General features: G+C 46.1%; 2 protein-coding genes across 4 annotated transcripts; one reads left to right on the forward strand and one right to left on the reverse strand.

Annotated features, from left to right (window-relative positions):
* The first annotated feature begins 137 nt into the window (after positions 1–137).
* On the forward strand, positions 138–6,416 carry LRRC42 (leucine rich repeat containing 42). 3 transcript variants are annotated; one of them, XM_082766211.1, is made up of 8 exons: positions 138–259; positions 632–1,119; positions 3,251–3,382; positions 4,472–4,590; positions 5,004–5,092; positions 5,173–5,286; positions 5,451–5,535; positions 5,955–6,416. In XM_082766211.1, the coding sequence occupies exons 2-8, from the start codon at positions 647–649 to the stop codon at positions 6,209–6,211; spliced, it is 1,269 nt and encodes a 422-aa protein (XP_082622337.1). In that variant the 5' UTR covers positions 138–259; positions 632–646; the 3' UTR covers positions 6,212–6,416. The 3 variants fall into 3 exon arrangements, with proteins under 3 accessions (XP_082622337.1, XP_082622338.1, XP_082622339.1); XM_082766212.1 differs by having other exon boundaries at positions 191–263; XM_082766213.1 differs by lacking the exon at positions 138–259 and adding an exon at positions 305–348.
* A 3,376-nt stretch (positions 6,417–9,792) lies between these two features.
* Positions 9,793–13,354, reverse strand: LDLRAD1 (low density lipoprotein receptor class A domain containing 1; the record flags this gene model as incomplete). Its single annotated transcript, XM_082765737.1, has 6 exons — positions 9,793–9,938; positions 10,791–10,919; positions 11,089–11,226; positions 11,550–11,684; positions 12,861–12,915; positions 13,334–13,354. The coding sequence occupies 6 exons, from the start codon at positions 13,352–13,354 to the stop codon at positions 9,793–9,795; spliced, it is 624 nt and encodes a 207-aa protein (XP_082621863.1).
* Between the last annotated feature and the right edge of the window lie 1,329 nt (positions 13,355–14,683).

Genomic DNA, 14,683 nt, shown 5'->3' on the forward strand with positions numbered 1-14,683 from the left:
GGGGACGCCCCGGAGCAGCGCGGTTGTGGCCGGGCGAGGCGGTGCCGCAGCGGGACCCTCACGGGGGGGGGGAGCGAGAAAATGGCGGCGGCGGCGCCCCCCCCTCAGAGCCCACCCCGGGGCCGCGTCCCCTCAGCGTCCCCTCAGCGCCCCGCTCCCCTCCCGCTGCCCGCCCCCGGCGCGGCCCCGCCTGCTGCGGGATGGGAGCGGCGAGAGCGGCCCCGGCTGAGGGAGCGGCGGGGCGGCCCCGGCGGGGCAGGTAGGTGAGGGCAGAGCCCCCCCCCCGGACCCCTCAGCACCGCTCCTGCCCTGCGCACCCTGCTCTGAGAGCCGGGAGGGGGCTCCTCGGTCAGGCTCGGCTGCCCTGCTGCGGGCAGCCATTTACCCTCCTCCTCCTCTTTCTCTTTCTCTTCGTTCCCCTCTTCCTGCAGCACAGCTGTGGCTCCCCTCACACCCCAGCTCCCTTTCGCCATCCCAGTGTCCGTGGGTTGATGGCAGGCAGCACCCAGCCCGGCCCTCCTGGCGCTGCAGGGTTACGTGACAACCTGCACTCGGGGCACCCAGGATCGCTGACGGGGCTCGGGGGTCTTTTTCAAGGTGTGTTTTACCTGTCTGCGGTTTGTTTTTGCAGAACTGGACCAGGGGAATGTCGTGCTGGCTCCACTCGGAAAGCTGGCTGGATACCGGGCCGATATACGTGCGTGAAAATGGGAAGCTGCACGTGGTAAACCAGGGTGCAGGCGGCATACACAATGTCCCTCCCAAAGCAAGACCTTTCAGGCTGTTCTCCAGAGGATTTTCTGTGGAGCTCTGCATGAACAGGGAGGACGATAGGGCAAGGAGGCAGAGGACCGATCACTTCATCTTCACGTACACCAAGGAAGGGAACCTCCGATACTCGGCCAAGTCTCTCTTCAGCCTGGTGCTGGGGTACATCTCTGACAACGTTGACCACATTGACTCGTTGATTGGTTTCCCAGAGCAGATTGCTGAAAAGCTCTTCTCGGCTGCCGAAGCAAGACAAAAGTTCACAGAACCAGTTACAGGACTGAGAGCTCTACAGAAGTTTACTGAAGCATATGGCAATTTGGTGCTATGTTCGTTATGTCTGCGGAATAGGTAAGTGCATTCAGAAACAAATACCTAGTGCTTTTTGCTAGCATGCTTAAATTTTCCCTTACTTTCTCTCAAAAGTAACTTTTCAAAAAATTTAGGCCTTATAGCACCACCTATTTTTAGTCAACTGACTTGAGCCTCATCTTACTCTGCTGCTTGTTTCCCTTCGTACCATTCCTTTCCTAACAAGTACAGCCCATAGCTGCTGGTTTCACACAGAGATACAAGGCAATACAGGTAATAGATTAAATCCATGTAAACTAAAGGGGGATTTTATTTGAAGGCTTAAACTTGCAACTATTTTTTAACAATGCTAATCAGTATTTGCATAGCAGTCTGTATGTGTAATGCTACCTCAGGTATTTCTTGGGTCATTTTTCTAATTGTACTTAGAAGCATTTCAACATGCCTAGCTGACTGTTCAGATAAAATACACCCTTGCAGACCATCTCGGATTATTTACTATAAGTTTTTAACTCATTTCATTTTTTATCCCGTTTCATTTTGGGTGCTGAGCAGAAGATACAGTCTTGTAGGTGAGAGTTAGAGCCTTTGAAGTCAGGCAGGTTTTACCTTAGTGGTAATTGTGGTTCCTAGCCCCATACTGAACATACCTTAATGAGGTTCTGATTAGAATACAGCTTCTTTTTTTTTTTTCTACCTTCTCAGTGTTCACGTTTTCTTTCTCTACAAGAGAGTCTCACCAAGCTTAAAACTGAATGTGCTTTGCTCCTACTGAAGTCTTTCCAAGTACTGTACTGAGACTATTCTCCATCTATACACGTTAAAAGGGATGGTTTATCCAGTTTAGAATCAAAGTACAGGCATATTCATCTGAAGTGCCAAGGGTGTTTTGAGCACAGTAGGAATGTTTGATCAGAGGTCAATTATCCTTTGTTTTATCCCTTAAACCTACTCCCTCTTTATTTTTAGTACAGATACTTTTTATGAGCTTAATTCAGAAGTGAAGTTACCTCTGGCATAGTTTGCTATTACAGAAAGCTCAGTTAAGTATCAAGTCTTTGAAATCCAGGAAGTAAGATACTAAAGCACTTTCTGATTAATCATATTTGTGAAAGAGCCCACTCTTCACAAGCCCTCTGTGGTCTACTGAGAGTTGCTTTGCCCTCTGACTGCACGTATTGCCTCCTAGGATTTAGTGGAGTAGTTTGGTAGGTCTACTTGCACCAAGAAGGTGCTCTTACTTCCATGGGCAAAAAGGTATTCATTGAGGGATGCAATTAGTAAACACACCTAATTTCAGCACTGCAGGTGTTATCCTCAGAGAATGTCTTGCTGTGGGGACTGTGAGGTAAATTCAGGAGAGATTAGGTTGTATTGCTGTGGAAATAAGAGGTAAAAGCAAAGGAGATGGGGGTAAGGTAGTAACTGCTATGTGCAAGCAGGGTGTTACTGCATATTCATGCATGCCATTCTTCAGTGCATTCCTACCTCTAAACCTCCTACTGAATAGTTCCAGCACAGATGTTTGCATGGCTGCGGAGGGAATTGGATCCAGGAACCAACGCAGCTCAAAAAAAATAACCCACTGCGTAACCACTGCCTGGGGTGTAATCACCGCTTCAGTTGGAGTCCAGGGTCCTGCAGGCATCCCGTTGGACTTAGTCTAGTGAGCTGGGCCACGTCTCTAGCGAAGTATTGTATTTTCACATGTGGAAAGTAAAATTTTACCATTTGGCAAGCTATGCTGATGCATTCAGAATAGATTTGAAACCTGTGTGAATGCTGGTTTGTCTCCACGCCACCTAGATACTAAGGAAGAGCAACTTGTGAATCTGATTTAAAGTAATTTATTCTACATTATTCTGAAATAATACAGTAATAACCTGAAAACAGGCCCCTAATAGTGGTGTTTGCAAATTGAGGTTGTAATTGTTACTCCATTATTCTGTGTCATAACAAAACGATATTTATTCGAGGAGAAGGCTGGGGATTTGGATGTGTTGTGTGCAGAATGCAGTGTAAAAAAGATAATTACAACAGCTGGCCAGTTTCTGTCAGTTTCTACACAGATTCGTATGAGAAATAACTGCCTTATGCTTGTGACACTTGAGAATACTTGAAGATCCTTCTTATGTGCCCTGAACACTGATAGCTTTTTTGTTCTTTACAGATACCTGCTTATCTCTGAAAAACTAGAAGAAATTAAGTCTTTCCGGGATCTGACATGTTTGGATCTTTCCTGTTGTAAACTCGGAGATGAACACGAACTTTTAGAACACCTCACTAAAGAGGCTCTGTCTAGGTACTAATTGCTTGATGTGTATCTAAAGATGACACTTTCTTTTCCTATCACTAAGCAGTTCAAAGAATCAAGGTGTGACTTTACAGAAAAATTTCACAGAAAGTAGTGTGTAAATTTGAAGATTTTGGTTGTTGATAAAACCTGTTCTTGAGGTAAACAAAATACAGAATTTATTGTACAAAAAGAACATGCTCTAAAGGACATGCTAAATCTCAAAGGTGCTATAAATGTGCAAGATAAATCTTGTGTATTTTTATAATTTCCATTGGGCAGGAAAAAAAAAAAACATCTTAAGCATTTGTTACAGCTTTACAGTTTTATTTCCTTCTTTAATGGGTAACTTTTATAAGACAAATTTTTAACCAAACCAATAGGCCAGATGGAGATCTGTGTAAGCACTAGGTTGATGTTTAGTTAATTAATACTTTGGAAAATAAATTTTATTATGTTTGATACCGAAGATTGAAAAGTAAAAAAATTGGGAAAACAGTAGGCAGAATAGCTACTATCTAGGGGATATTACATTAATATAAAACTTTGATACTTTGATGCATTTTGAGATGAGATTTTGTTTTCAAAGCACTTTGAAAAATGTTGTAATGTTATGTTTTCCCTGAGTTCATCTGTGTTAATAATACCTCATTGTTTACCTAAAAATTGTTGCTGCATCTCTTACCAAATCTGTCCTCTCCCATTTTGCCAAGTGTTTTTCTCTTTTCAGTTTTGAGTGAAGTTGAGATTGGCAGTCCTGATTTAAATGACTTCAATTTATAAAGAACCTCCTTGTCTCTGTTAGCAAATGCTTGTGCTCTAGGATGAGTTTGTCACTGGAGTTCCATGAATAACTGCTCAAATAAGTGCTTCTGTTGAGCTAGCAGAAGGAATATAAAAACATTTGTCAGTCCTACTAACCCAGGCTTCTTTCTTGCTACTTTTATTAATGTTAATAAAAAGTTCTTATTAACCCCTCAGTAGACTGAGGGGTTGGCACAAGATGAGCCCAGACTTTCTGCGTAGAGTTTTAAGATATTTTGCAAAGCTGTCTAAATAAAGTGACTGTAAACAATTGTTTTGTATTTCTCCTTCCAGTGTAAAAAGGCTTCTCTTGAAAGACAACGCTTTATCAGATGTGGGCCTTCGCAGAATGACAGCACCAGTACGAGTATTGAAAAAGGGACTTGAGAATCTTTTGGTATTAGACTTGTCTTGTAAGTGCTTCATGGTATAATATTAGAAGCAAACTGTATCTTTTTTTGATAAATGATTTTTTCTACTTAATATTGAAGGGATACAAATAATTTAATAACAATTCCAGTGAGCCTAGTACCCAGCCCCAGGTTTGACTGCCAGCTTCCACAAGGCACAGGTCATACCTCTAAGTCTCAGCTACTTGTTAATTACGTACATGTCTCTAAGAATATGGGAAGTAATATTGTAAAACTTGTATTTTGATCATTAGAGGAAAAACACCACATTTGACTCAATTTCCAAACATGAATCATCCTACAAAGAAGAGGCCAAAAATCCTTTGTTCTAGTATTAGGTTTTGGAACAAATAGTTTCTTGGTATTTTGTCTTCTTCTACATCTTGCAACTTAACTAACTTTACCTGACATTACAGGTAACCCTAAAATCACAGATGTGGGAATTGGATACATTCTTTGTTTCAAGAAGTTGAACTGTTTGGACATTTCTGGGACAGGTCTCAAGGTAAAAGAGCTCCTAAGTTTAACGGACAAATACAACCAAATGGTCTTTCCTTCTGACCACTTCATTTCCCTTTTCACTAGGATGTTAATGCCGTCATTAAACGAATCCAAACGCAGATAGGCTTGGTTCACTCAGAAGTGCCTCTGAAAGAATTTGATCATAGTAACTGCAGAACAGAGGGATGGGCAGAGCAGGTATGGGTTTTTAAGTCTATTTTACTTTCTAGAAATTTTTCTTAAATAATACCTATGAGGTATTAAATCACCAAATAGGAAATAATAAGGGATAGAGTTGTTTCTGTTGACATTTCTATAAACTTTACAAGAAATATTTTTAACTCTCTCAAATCTTCTTTCAGACAGTTTTGCAGTGGGAGCAGGCAGTTATGGAGGCTGTCAAGCCACAAGAGGACTTGAGATCCAGAACAGCAGCTCAGCACTTCTGTACGTAGTTGAATAGAGACCACATTATTTAATAATTATCTAGGAGAAATATTTTCATGCATTTTGGTAGTACAAATAGCATCTCAGATGTGCAATTTCAGCCATTTGTGCAACTGCTTTACAGTGTGGTGGGAGGTTTTTTGCATGTGTTTTGTTTTGTTTTATATATTTGTTAGATTGCTGGATAACTCACTTAAAATTCAGCATGACAGCAGGCTCAGGGCAACATCTAATCACTGAGTTTTCTCCTTAAAACCCTGAGTCCAAAATAAAAATGTTCATTTCCCCTATGTATGCTTCAGTAAAACAAACAGTATTTCCAGGTTTGCTTGGCCAAAACAATTTGCAACACACATGTACATTTTAAGGCATAATTCTGTTTTTCCTCAACTCTGAACTTTTTGTTTATCCCCCTGTAGATGGCAAGACACGCAGAACAGAGGAAGCAGTCAAATGCAAGTTGGAGGAGACAGAAACCAAAGCATCTGGAAACTTGCAGTTTTATAAGGAAAAAGTTCAAAATTGCCATTCACCTTTGAAAAAGGAGGTTGCAGGCAGCCATGAATCAAAGAACAATAAAAAAAGAGCTTTGGCTGAACAAGAGAGAGAAAGGACTTCCAAACAGAAGCATCTGTGCCTCACAGTGGAGGACTGGGATTTGTTAAATACCTACTGAGTCAGAAAGAAACGAGTCTTTTGTTTGTTGTTTTCTTGCTGACAACAGATTTTAGAGGCGTTCAGAGGGAGTAACAAAGCAGACCAGTATTGTTAAAGCTGGTTGCTGTGATCTGCTTGTGTTATCGTAGGCTTGGGGAGGGGAGGGCTAGAGTCCAGGAGAAGGGTGATGTTACTACTGTATATTTTCAATACATATTTTTTTTCAAATAAAGTTTTTGTTGTCATCCTTAACTAATTCTTCTGACATAGATACCGTTCACAAAAATACCGGTCTTGTCCCTTCTCATCTCTTGTCTCCTCAGGGGCCAAAGACTACTAATAATCACTGCAACTTTTTGGAAGTAAAGCTGCGCTGTGCTTGTCAAGTGCAGCGGGCCTTTAACAGTGCTGCTAGCACAGAAGGCTCAGCCTGTAAAAGCAGAGGCTGTGCTGATAGAGCTCTGACAAAGGGAGGAAGCAAACAGGATAAGGACGGGCCTGTGGGAGGGAGGGAAGCAGAGACAGAAACCCCTCGGTAACATCGCATAAATTCAAAGAACAGAAGTCCCCTATCTCCTTCCTTTTAACCCAGGAAATGAAAGCTGAAACTGGGTTACTGCAGAGATTAAACTCTACAGCTGTACCATGCCCTGCCTTACAAGCAAATCCTGCCTGCGCTTTGTGCTTTAAAGCCTCCTCTCAGTGTGTGTGCAGGCTTGCCATACGCTAACTGCATCTCATCTAAAACATAAAGGGAAGTGTTCACTGAACAGCACGCGCTTGCTGCAAAAGGCAGAGATACTCAGAATCGTTCTGGTTTGGTCTTTCTGAAGCCAGGAGTACAGCTGTAACACTACAGGTTTGTTTATCATCAACACAGGACTGGAATTCAAACAAAACTGAGGTGCACAGTGAAGCCATCGTTGTGCCCTTTAAGGCCAAGGACAGGCTTCTTCTACTAGTGCCAATTTAGATATCCTCAGTTCAGTGTTTGTCACAATTCAGTAACAAGGAAAACAGCCCATCCTTGGCAATCACAAACACAAAGATGCCAAGAAAGGGAACTTCACCTCAAAAATAAGTAGAGATGAGAGGGAAGCCCCTGCCTCTTTGTTTCTGTATTGCTGAAGTTTCTCCAAAAACAAAGAATGCAAGTATGCTTGTTTGGAAGCCCTACATTTTTTCACAGAAACTCTAGGCTATTTATAGCTTCCACTGAAGACTACATCAGCCCTCTTCTGAGACAAATAATGGCACAAACAGTGACTTAGCAGAACCGCTACCAGGGAGGAAGAAGGCTGTGACACTCACACACAAACCTCCTCCTGCAGCTGGCTTTCGGTTCAGCAGCCAACGTGGATTTCTTTTGCTAGCTCTTCTGTGACTGTGAGATCTGCTCATCTGAGCATGCAGAGGCCAGCCTCAGAGCATTGTGTTCTCCGTTTCCTCCGTTTCACATCAGTAAAGCAGCTGGGAGCTGACACCTTGAGGCAGAAAACAGGCACATTGTGATTTGGCATGAATGGCCTGCCCAGGTCACAGAGTGTCAGTAAAATAGCACAGTGTAGCTTCACTTCTCAGAAGAGGCATTTTAGAGCACTGTGCTTATTACATTCTCCACCCCTGGTAAAGTTAGTCCTTTTCTTAGCTCCTCGTGCTGACCAGCAGACTTCCTCTTTTAAACACACCGTTGTGTAAATTTTATCCTGAGATGACTTAGGCACATTACCACCCTGTACTCAACCCCCTGATCTCTCCTCAGAGCTCTGAGGCACAAATCCCCCACTGACAGGACTGACAAATACAGGATGGGGGGAATCCAGCAATTGCCACATGGCCCAGCCTAACCAGCGTCCTCTTCCCACCCACAGCAAAGGTGAGAGGCTCCACAAAGTCATGGTCATCCCAATATTTTTAAGGCAGAACAAGTTTCTTACTAACCATATTTGCTGGTCTCAGTGCTGAGCATGAAGATTTCAAAGCCCATGAAGAAGGCAAACAGACGGTGGTTGAACCCCATCCAAATCACAAAGCATCTCTTCCCCAAAAAAGAGAGAGTTGCCCCTGAACCGACCCTCCTTGAGCTCCTCTGAAGAAGTGCTGCAGAACTTCCTTGTAGATTGCCCCCTGGAAATGCTTTGGGGTAATAAGAGGAGCACAGCAACTACAACAAACCAGGATTTACCGACCCCAAATCAGCCTTTTTGAAATGTTAGATGCTTGCGATTTTCTGGTAAAAACATGCATCTCTATTTCATGTTTTGGCTGAGGCTGGAAGCTTGAAAGTGAGAAATGTTTTCCTAAAAAACTCAGTCCCTCCTCTGAGCTGCAGCACTGAGGTGATGCTTTACAGACATAGCGAAAGCAAGCCATCCGTCCCGGCCTGGCATGGCAAAGGAGGGGTTATTAAACACAGCTCTAAAAATTTCCATGGTACCTGTTCCATTATGCAGAATTTTGCCGTCTCATTCTAGGTAAAGCGTGAGTCAGAACACAGCAAAGCTATTTTTAAAAGATCTGTCAGATCTATGGCTGTATCCCAGCTACAAATTAGAACAAACATCCACCATTTATACCAGCCATGGAGAGACGCCGAGTTACAGATCACAGGAGAGAGAGGAAATGAGTGGACTGGCTTTTATTTTTAAAGATATGTGACCTGGGATGGCGGTGGGGAGAACAGTGCCTGATGTTTATTTTGGGCCTAGAACAGTAGGAACACTCACTGAAAATCCGTGTTTTCCTCAGAATCAACATTTTAGACACAGATGAGTGTTTTGGTTTTCTTTTCTTCAAAGGAGCAGAGAAAGAACACAGCTTTCTTAAATTTCAATGGCATCACTATCCTGCGGACTGCTTTGAAGGCCTGGCTGGCAGAGGAGCAAACCGAGCAGATCCCAGGTCATCCCACAGCCACCCAGCAGTGGCTGCAGCTTCTGGTTTTCTTCTGCTCACTGCTCCAAGGCTGCCGTGGATCCCCCCCAAACCTTTTTTCCTTGCTAACTGAATGCAGTGCAATGCATCCCAGCCCAGTGGCTGTTTGTGGAGCTGCCACTCCAAAACTGCTCAGCCCCAAGACAAACACACTTTGGATGTGCCCTGGTCCCCCCTGAGTGCCCAGGCTGGTTGGAAGGACAGCTACACCCCACAGGAACACTGGTTTTTCCCCACAAACCCCAATACATCCACTGCAGTTCCCTCACCATTACTCTCTCCACACTGACCTTCATGGTTTGAGGTCTGTGCAGGAGGTGGCCCACATGGTGGCTCCCCAGACGTGTCACCCAACACCAGGCCCCACAGGAAGCCTCCCAGCTGCATCAGCATAGAGCCTTCAAAGCAGCTGCCGAAACAACCCGCAGATGTGCTTTACACACCAACATCACCTTCTCCTGCCCACGGACATCAGGAGCATGGAGATGTGTCAGAGGGAAGTGCTCAGGAGGACCCTTGAAGGTGTCCCACAAGCTAGTAGCATGGCGCTGCTGTCCCCACACCGTGCTGCTGATCGGGCCAGAGCTTCCAGAGCAGGACAGCAGCATGGGAGGTGACAGTGCAGGAAACACCTCACCACGGCCAGCATCTCCTGGTGCTGAGGCTTCACGGTGTGCAGAGGTACTCATCGGACCAGCTGGTGCAGTGCTGGATGCTGTCACGGCACAGCGACCTGGGCACGCAGGCGCAGTACTCATAGAGCACGGGGCTGCAGCTCCACCACGCTGACCCACACGGAGGGCAGGCTGACACTGTGGGGACAAGAAACCAGGAACAGAAATGCTGCTGCTGCACTCACCAGGAGCCTCCTTCCTAACGCCGGCAGCTATTGAAAGGACACTAGTGATGACCCTGAGTCTGCAAACCCACCAAAGAGACATTTTTATGATCCTTGGGGCAGAGGTGCCACCCTGGGAGGAATGGCCAGCTGTAATTCACTTGTTTAGCAGGCTACCCTAGACAAAGCTGCTGTTACAGACAGGTCTCACCAGGGGTTCAAAACCTCAGGGGTGATTTAGGAAGAAAGCTGCTGCTCATTTTTGAGTAGAGGTGGATTTAAGTCACAGAGACACACTCAGTCCCCCCTTGGTCTTCGGGACATACCTGTCTCCTGACCAAGGACCAAAGGCTGGTTTTGAATGATTGCTGCTGATACAGCTGTGCATCAAGGTGGAAATACTTTGTTCTCAACAAACCACAGAGAAGGAACAACTTTTGGGGTTGGGAGCAAAGAATAATCAAATCCTTTAGGTTGGGAAAGACCTTCAAGACTGTTAACTCCAACCATCAGCCTGACCTACCAAATCCCACCACTACATCACGTCCTTTAGGGCCACATCCATAGAGTCATAGAACCATTCAGGCTGGAAAAGACCTTCAAAGCATGGAGTCTCTCCCCTCTTTGCTGCCTCCAGTTTTTGGATGTTGACATGAAGGAGCCCACAAGGTTCTCTCAAGACCTAGCCCAGCCATTTTGTGTCTCAGAGGAGGGCACGAGCCTCCAGTTGTTCCCAGCAGCAGCACTGAGCACCACTCATGTAAAACCTCTTCAGTCTCTCATGAGAGCAGGCCCTTTGCTTACTGTAGCCAGAAGGCAGACTTACAGCTCCCCATCTCGTCGGAGCAGTCCCCACAGTCATTGATCCCGTTGCACCTCTTGTCAGCATAGACCCAGTGTGCAGGGTTACCACAGCGGAAAACCAGGTAGGTGGGGAGGCTGCGGGGCAGGTCGCCTGCAAGGGCAGAGACAGAGCCCATGCTGAGCTCTTGGGGCACGGCTGTGCCTGCTGAAACAGGGACAGGCAGCTAACGAAGTGGTTAAATTATAGCCCAGTTGGTGAGACAGGTCTTCAGAGCACAGCAGGAAGACCCAGGTGGGAAGATCTCAATGAAAGTGCTCACCACAGAGTTCCTCCTGCTCATCCTCTCCGTCTCTGCAGTTGGAGGTTCTGTCACAGACCTGGCTGGCCGGGATGCAGGTCACTCTGTCGTCACACAAGAAGCCTGTCCGGTTACTGGAGGCTGCACAGAGGCGGTTCGCTGAAGGGAAAGCAAGAGACACTATTTGCTGACAGTCTCATGCTCACAGATGGTATGGGGAAGAGATGAAGAAGATTTCAAAATCAAAAGGGGTGGAATTCAGAAATTTATTTGTCATCTGGAAATAACCAGGGCCCAGAACCCATCTCCAGTGTCCTCCTGGTGGGTGCCAGCAGCTTGAATTGTGCCACCTGGCATTTCCACAGCCGAGGATCAGTTCACAGCCACCCCTCTCAGCCTCTTTCCTTCTCCCCACCACCGTTTCCCTCAGCACCACTTTCCACCTCCCCCATAGGGCCAACGACGACCCTCACGGGACTGACCTGGTGAGCGTGGTGGGAGCCCCAGTGCCACCGCCAGGCCCACGATGGCCACCATGGCAGCCAGGAGGAGCAGTGAGGTGACACAGACACATCTCGGCGGGCAGCACAGGCGGGCCCCACACGGCCGGCAGCAGCCTGTCGGGAGGCAAAGGAGAGAGGTGAGGGGCTGGGGAGGGTCCAGGGGGGCTCTGGACTGGTGGGGAGATGCTGAGGTGTGTGTGTGACTCCTCTGCCACGCCAGCAGTTGAGTTTTAATAGCTGGGTTCAGGCACTTCTGTCACCCAAGGGTGAATTAGCAGCTCGAAATGGTGAGAACTGGACAGCGAGCAGCCCCTTTCCCTCCCCAAAGACATTGCAGGATACAACAGGCTGCAGCCTCCCAGGGAGCCCAGCCTGCAGAAGGTTACCCATATAAATCAAGCAAAATCAGGAAGTTAAAGGCCAAAACCACAGCCATTGCAACACAGAGCAGCACACGTATGAGCTGACCAGCTGCCTTGGCTCTTGGCAACGCCAGAGCTGCGTGTCCAAACCCAGCAGTAACTTCTCTCAGATTCCTCTCTGTTCCCAGACCGACAGGAAAAAATGAACGTGGTCATCTGAGAAACACACACGCTTGCGTAACCGGTCACTTAAGACAATCCTGTGTGAACAACTGGATTTTGGTGCTTCTGAACGTGAAGAGCCTTGATGAAAAAGTTAGGATTTCTTAGCTGTGCCTCACACTCGCTCAATTGCTGCGTGTTGTAGAAGGCAAAGACACACCTATGGCTCAGCCACAAAGGGATCCAGGCTGCAGTAACCAACCCCTCCGTCAGGCATGAACAGGAATCAAAGGCAGGACATCTTAGTTTAAAAGCTAAGTGGTGAATTACAACGTGTCTGTGCCTACAAGACAATGCCTTTGACCAAACAGACATGAGTATAAAATAATAGCAGTGAGGAAACGCTGTTATGAGGCAATCTGCAGGTTTCCTGTTGATTGTATGTGATCTCACCTTTTCTTTCTTAGTGTGGACAAAATTTGCTGAAGCTTAAAGCATATAGAAAGCCCACAGAAATAGTTATAAGCCTCATCTGCAACAGAGGAATATTACATATCATGTTACTATACCATAAGACTGCCAACTCCAGGCCAACAAAAAGCAGCTGAAGTCTATTAATTTTATAGTCTGGATGTTTCACTACAGAGGGGGAAAACATCAGTCTCAACAGATCATAAATACTGCCTGTATTTTACGCTGCCTAGATAGTTTCAGTTGGTTTACAGTTCAATAACAAAAACGTTAAGCTCGGCATTAAATTCATTACCTCTTTCTTCAGAGAAGGGCTTTGCTGGATCAAAAGGAGCTACATCACCGTTCCTCTAGAAGGAAAGGAAACACCGCTTACAGAAGTGACATGTGATAACCATGCAACGTATGCTTTTCTAGTTCTCGTACCATCTTATCCAGGAATTAATATGTAAATATGGATAGACATGGCGATAAATATTCTACATACAAACAAAAATTACCTCAGTGGAAACCTGACCCAGATTTGGCTCACAAAGCGCTCAGATTACCTTCCAAATCTCCGTTTCCTATTTGTACAACATGTGCTAACTCAATACAGAAGTATTGATATCAAGTGCCGGACTTGATACCCTTTTGTATCAAAGCAGATGAAGTAGACATGACTACAAAACTCAGAAGCCGCTGATAGAGAAGTTAAACAACGTTATCGAGAACAAGTGTACTTTAGGAAACAGTCGCACATCAGATTTTTCCAGAGCAGGGCCATACCTGGGGGTGAGTTTTGTTCATTCCTCCTGCAGCCACAGTCTTCACAACAGCCCAGCGGACCACAAGGAGCTCTCTGCACCCCAAAACTCAGCCATGGTGCCAGCATACACCGGCTGTAACATGAGTGATGTTACCAGGATACAAAATGCAACAGAGGGAGGAAAGCAAGGAGCACGGTGCTGCCCAGCACGTGTGCAGGAGAGGCCAGGGAAGGCAGGCTGAGCGCTTGCTCTGGTCGGAAGCGGGGTTTACAGGGTTTACAGCTTGCTTCTCATCCCTCCCAGCTGATAAAGGGCCCAGAGACTCCTGATACTGACAACCCCACTGCTGCTCCTGACACGCATGGAAGAGAAATGCTCAACCCCCAGCTGACACAGCTTGAATTTGCCTTGGTGCCAGCCAGGAACCAAAGGACAGGAATTGAAAAGGCCTGAGGAAGGGAATTCAGGTCATCTTCACCCAAAACTCCTTTCCCCACCTCTTTCCCAAAACAAGGCTGACACACTGGCCTCTGCCATAAGCCCAGGCTCCTACAGGACGATCAGGTCTCGGCGGAGCTGTGTAGGATACAGCTACCTGGAACAGCTTCCTCGCTTGGGCCATAAGCATGGGCAGAGCAAATCCTCCCGGGTCCTCTTTTATTCATGTACACAAGTTTCCAGGCCTGCAGTAAATCTTTGCGTGAAATAGATTGCGGCTTCTGAACTGGCTGCAGGCTTCAACACTGCATGCAGAGCGGATTTGCGATTTCAAAGACAAAATGCTGTGAGCCCACCTTCCTCATGCTTGCAGAAGGGTCCCCAGAACTCAAGCACCTCCAAATTGTTGCCACCCCACAGGATCCTCCCTCCTAAGAACCAGTTAACCAGGGCTTGGAGAAGCTGGCAGCTGTATTGCCTAAAACTGGCCCCAAGACAGTTTCACCAAGTGAATTGATGCAAAACAACAAATAATGCCTGATATGGAGTAACTACTGCCCTCTCCATGCCCAAGCACACAACTCACTCGTGATTGCCGTGAGTTACAGGCTTCTTGGCAACGGCACGTGCCAGCCCTGCACTCACCTGCACCAGCCCAAGTTAAATACAGCCTTCCTCCTTCAGCAGGGCAACACCCATTTGTCCAAAGCAGAAGCTTCTCACTGAAATCTATCACAATTAAACTTTGTGCCAGAAAGCTCTCCTGGTTGGAGAGGAATTTGGGGTGAGAACACCAAACGCCAGTTCACAAACAGTCCGTGACTCTAGGCACTCACCACACCATGGAAGAATGAGACTAAGGGTTAGAACCTGTGTATCAAATTCCAGATCTTCTGCTTTTCAGAGGGGATGTTTAAGTTTCTAATCTGAC

This window comes from Aythya marila (assembly GCF_965140915.1).
Source record: "Aythya marila genome assembly, chromosome: 8".
NCBI classification, from domain to species: domain Eukaryota; kingdom Metazoa; phylum Chordata; class Aves; order Anseriformes; family Anatidae; genus Aythya; species Aythya marila.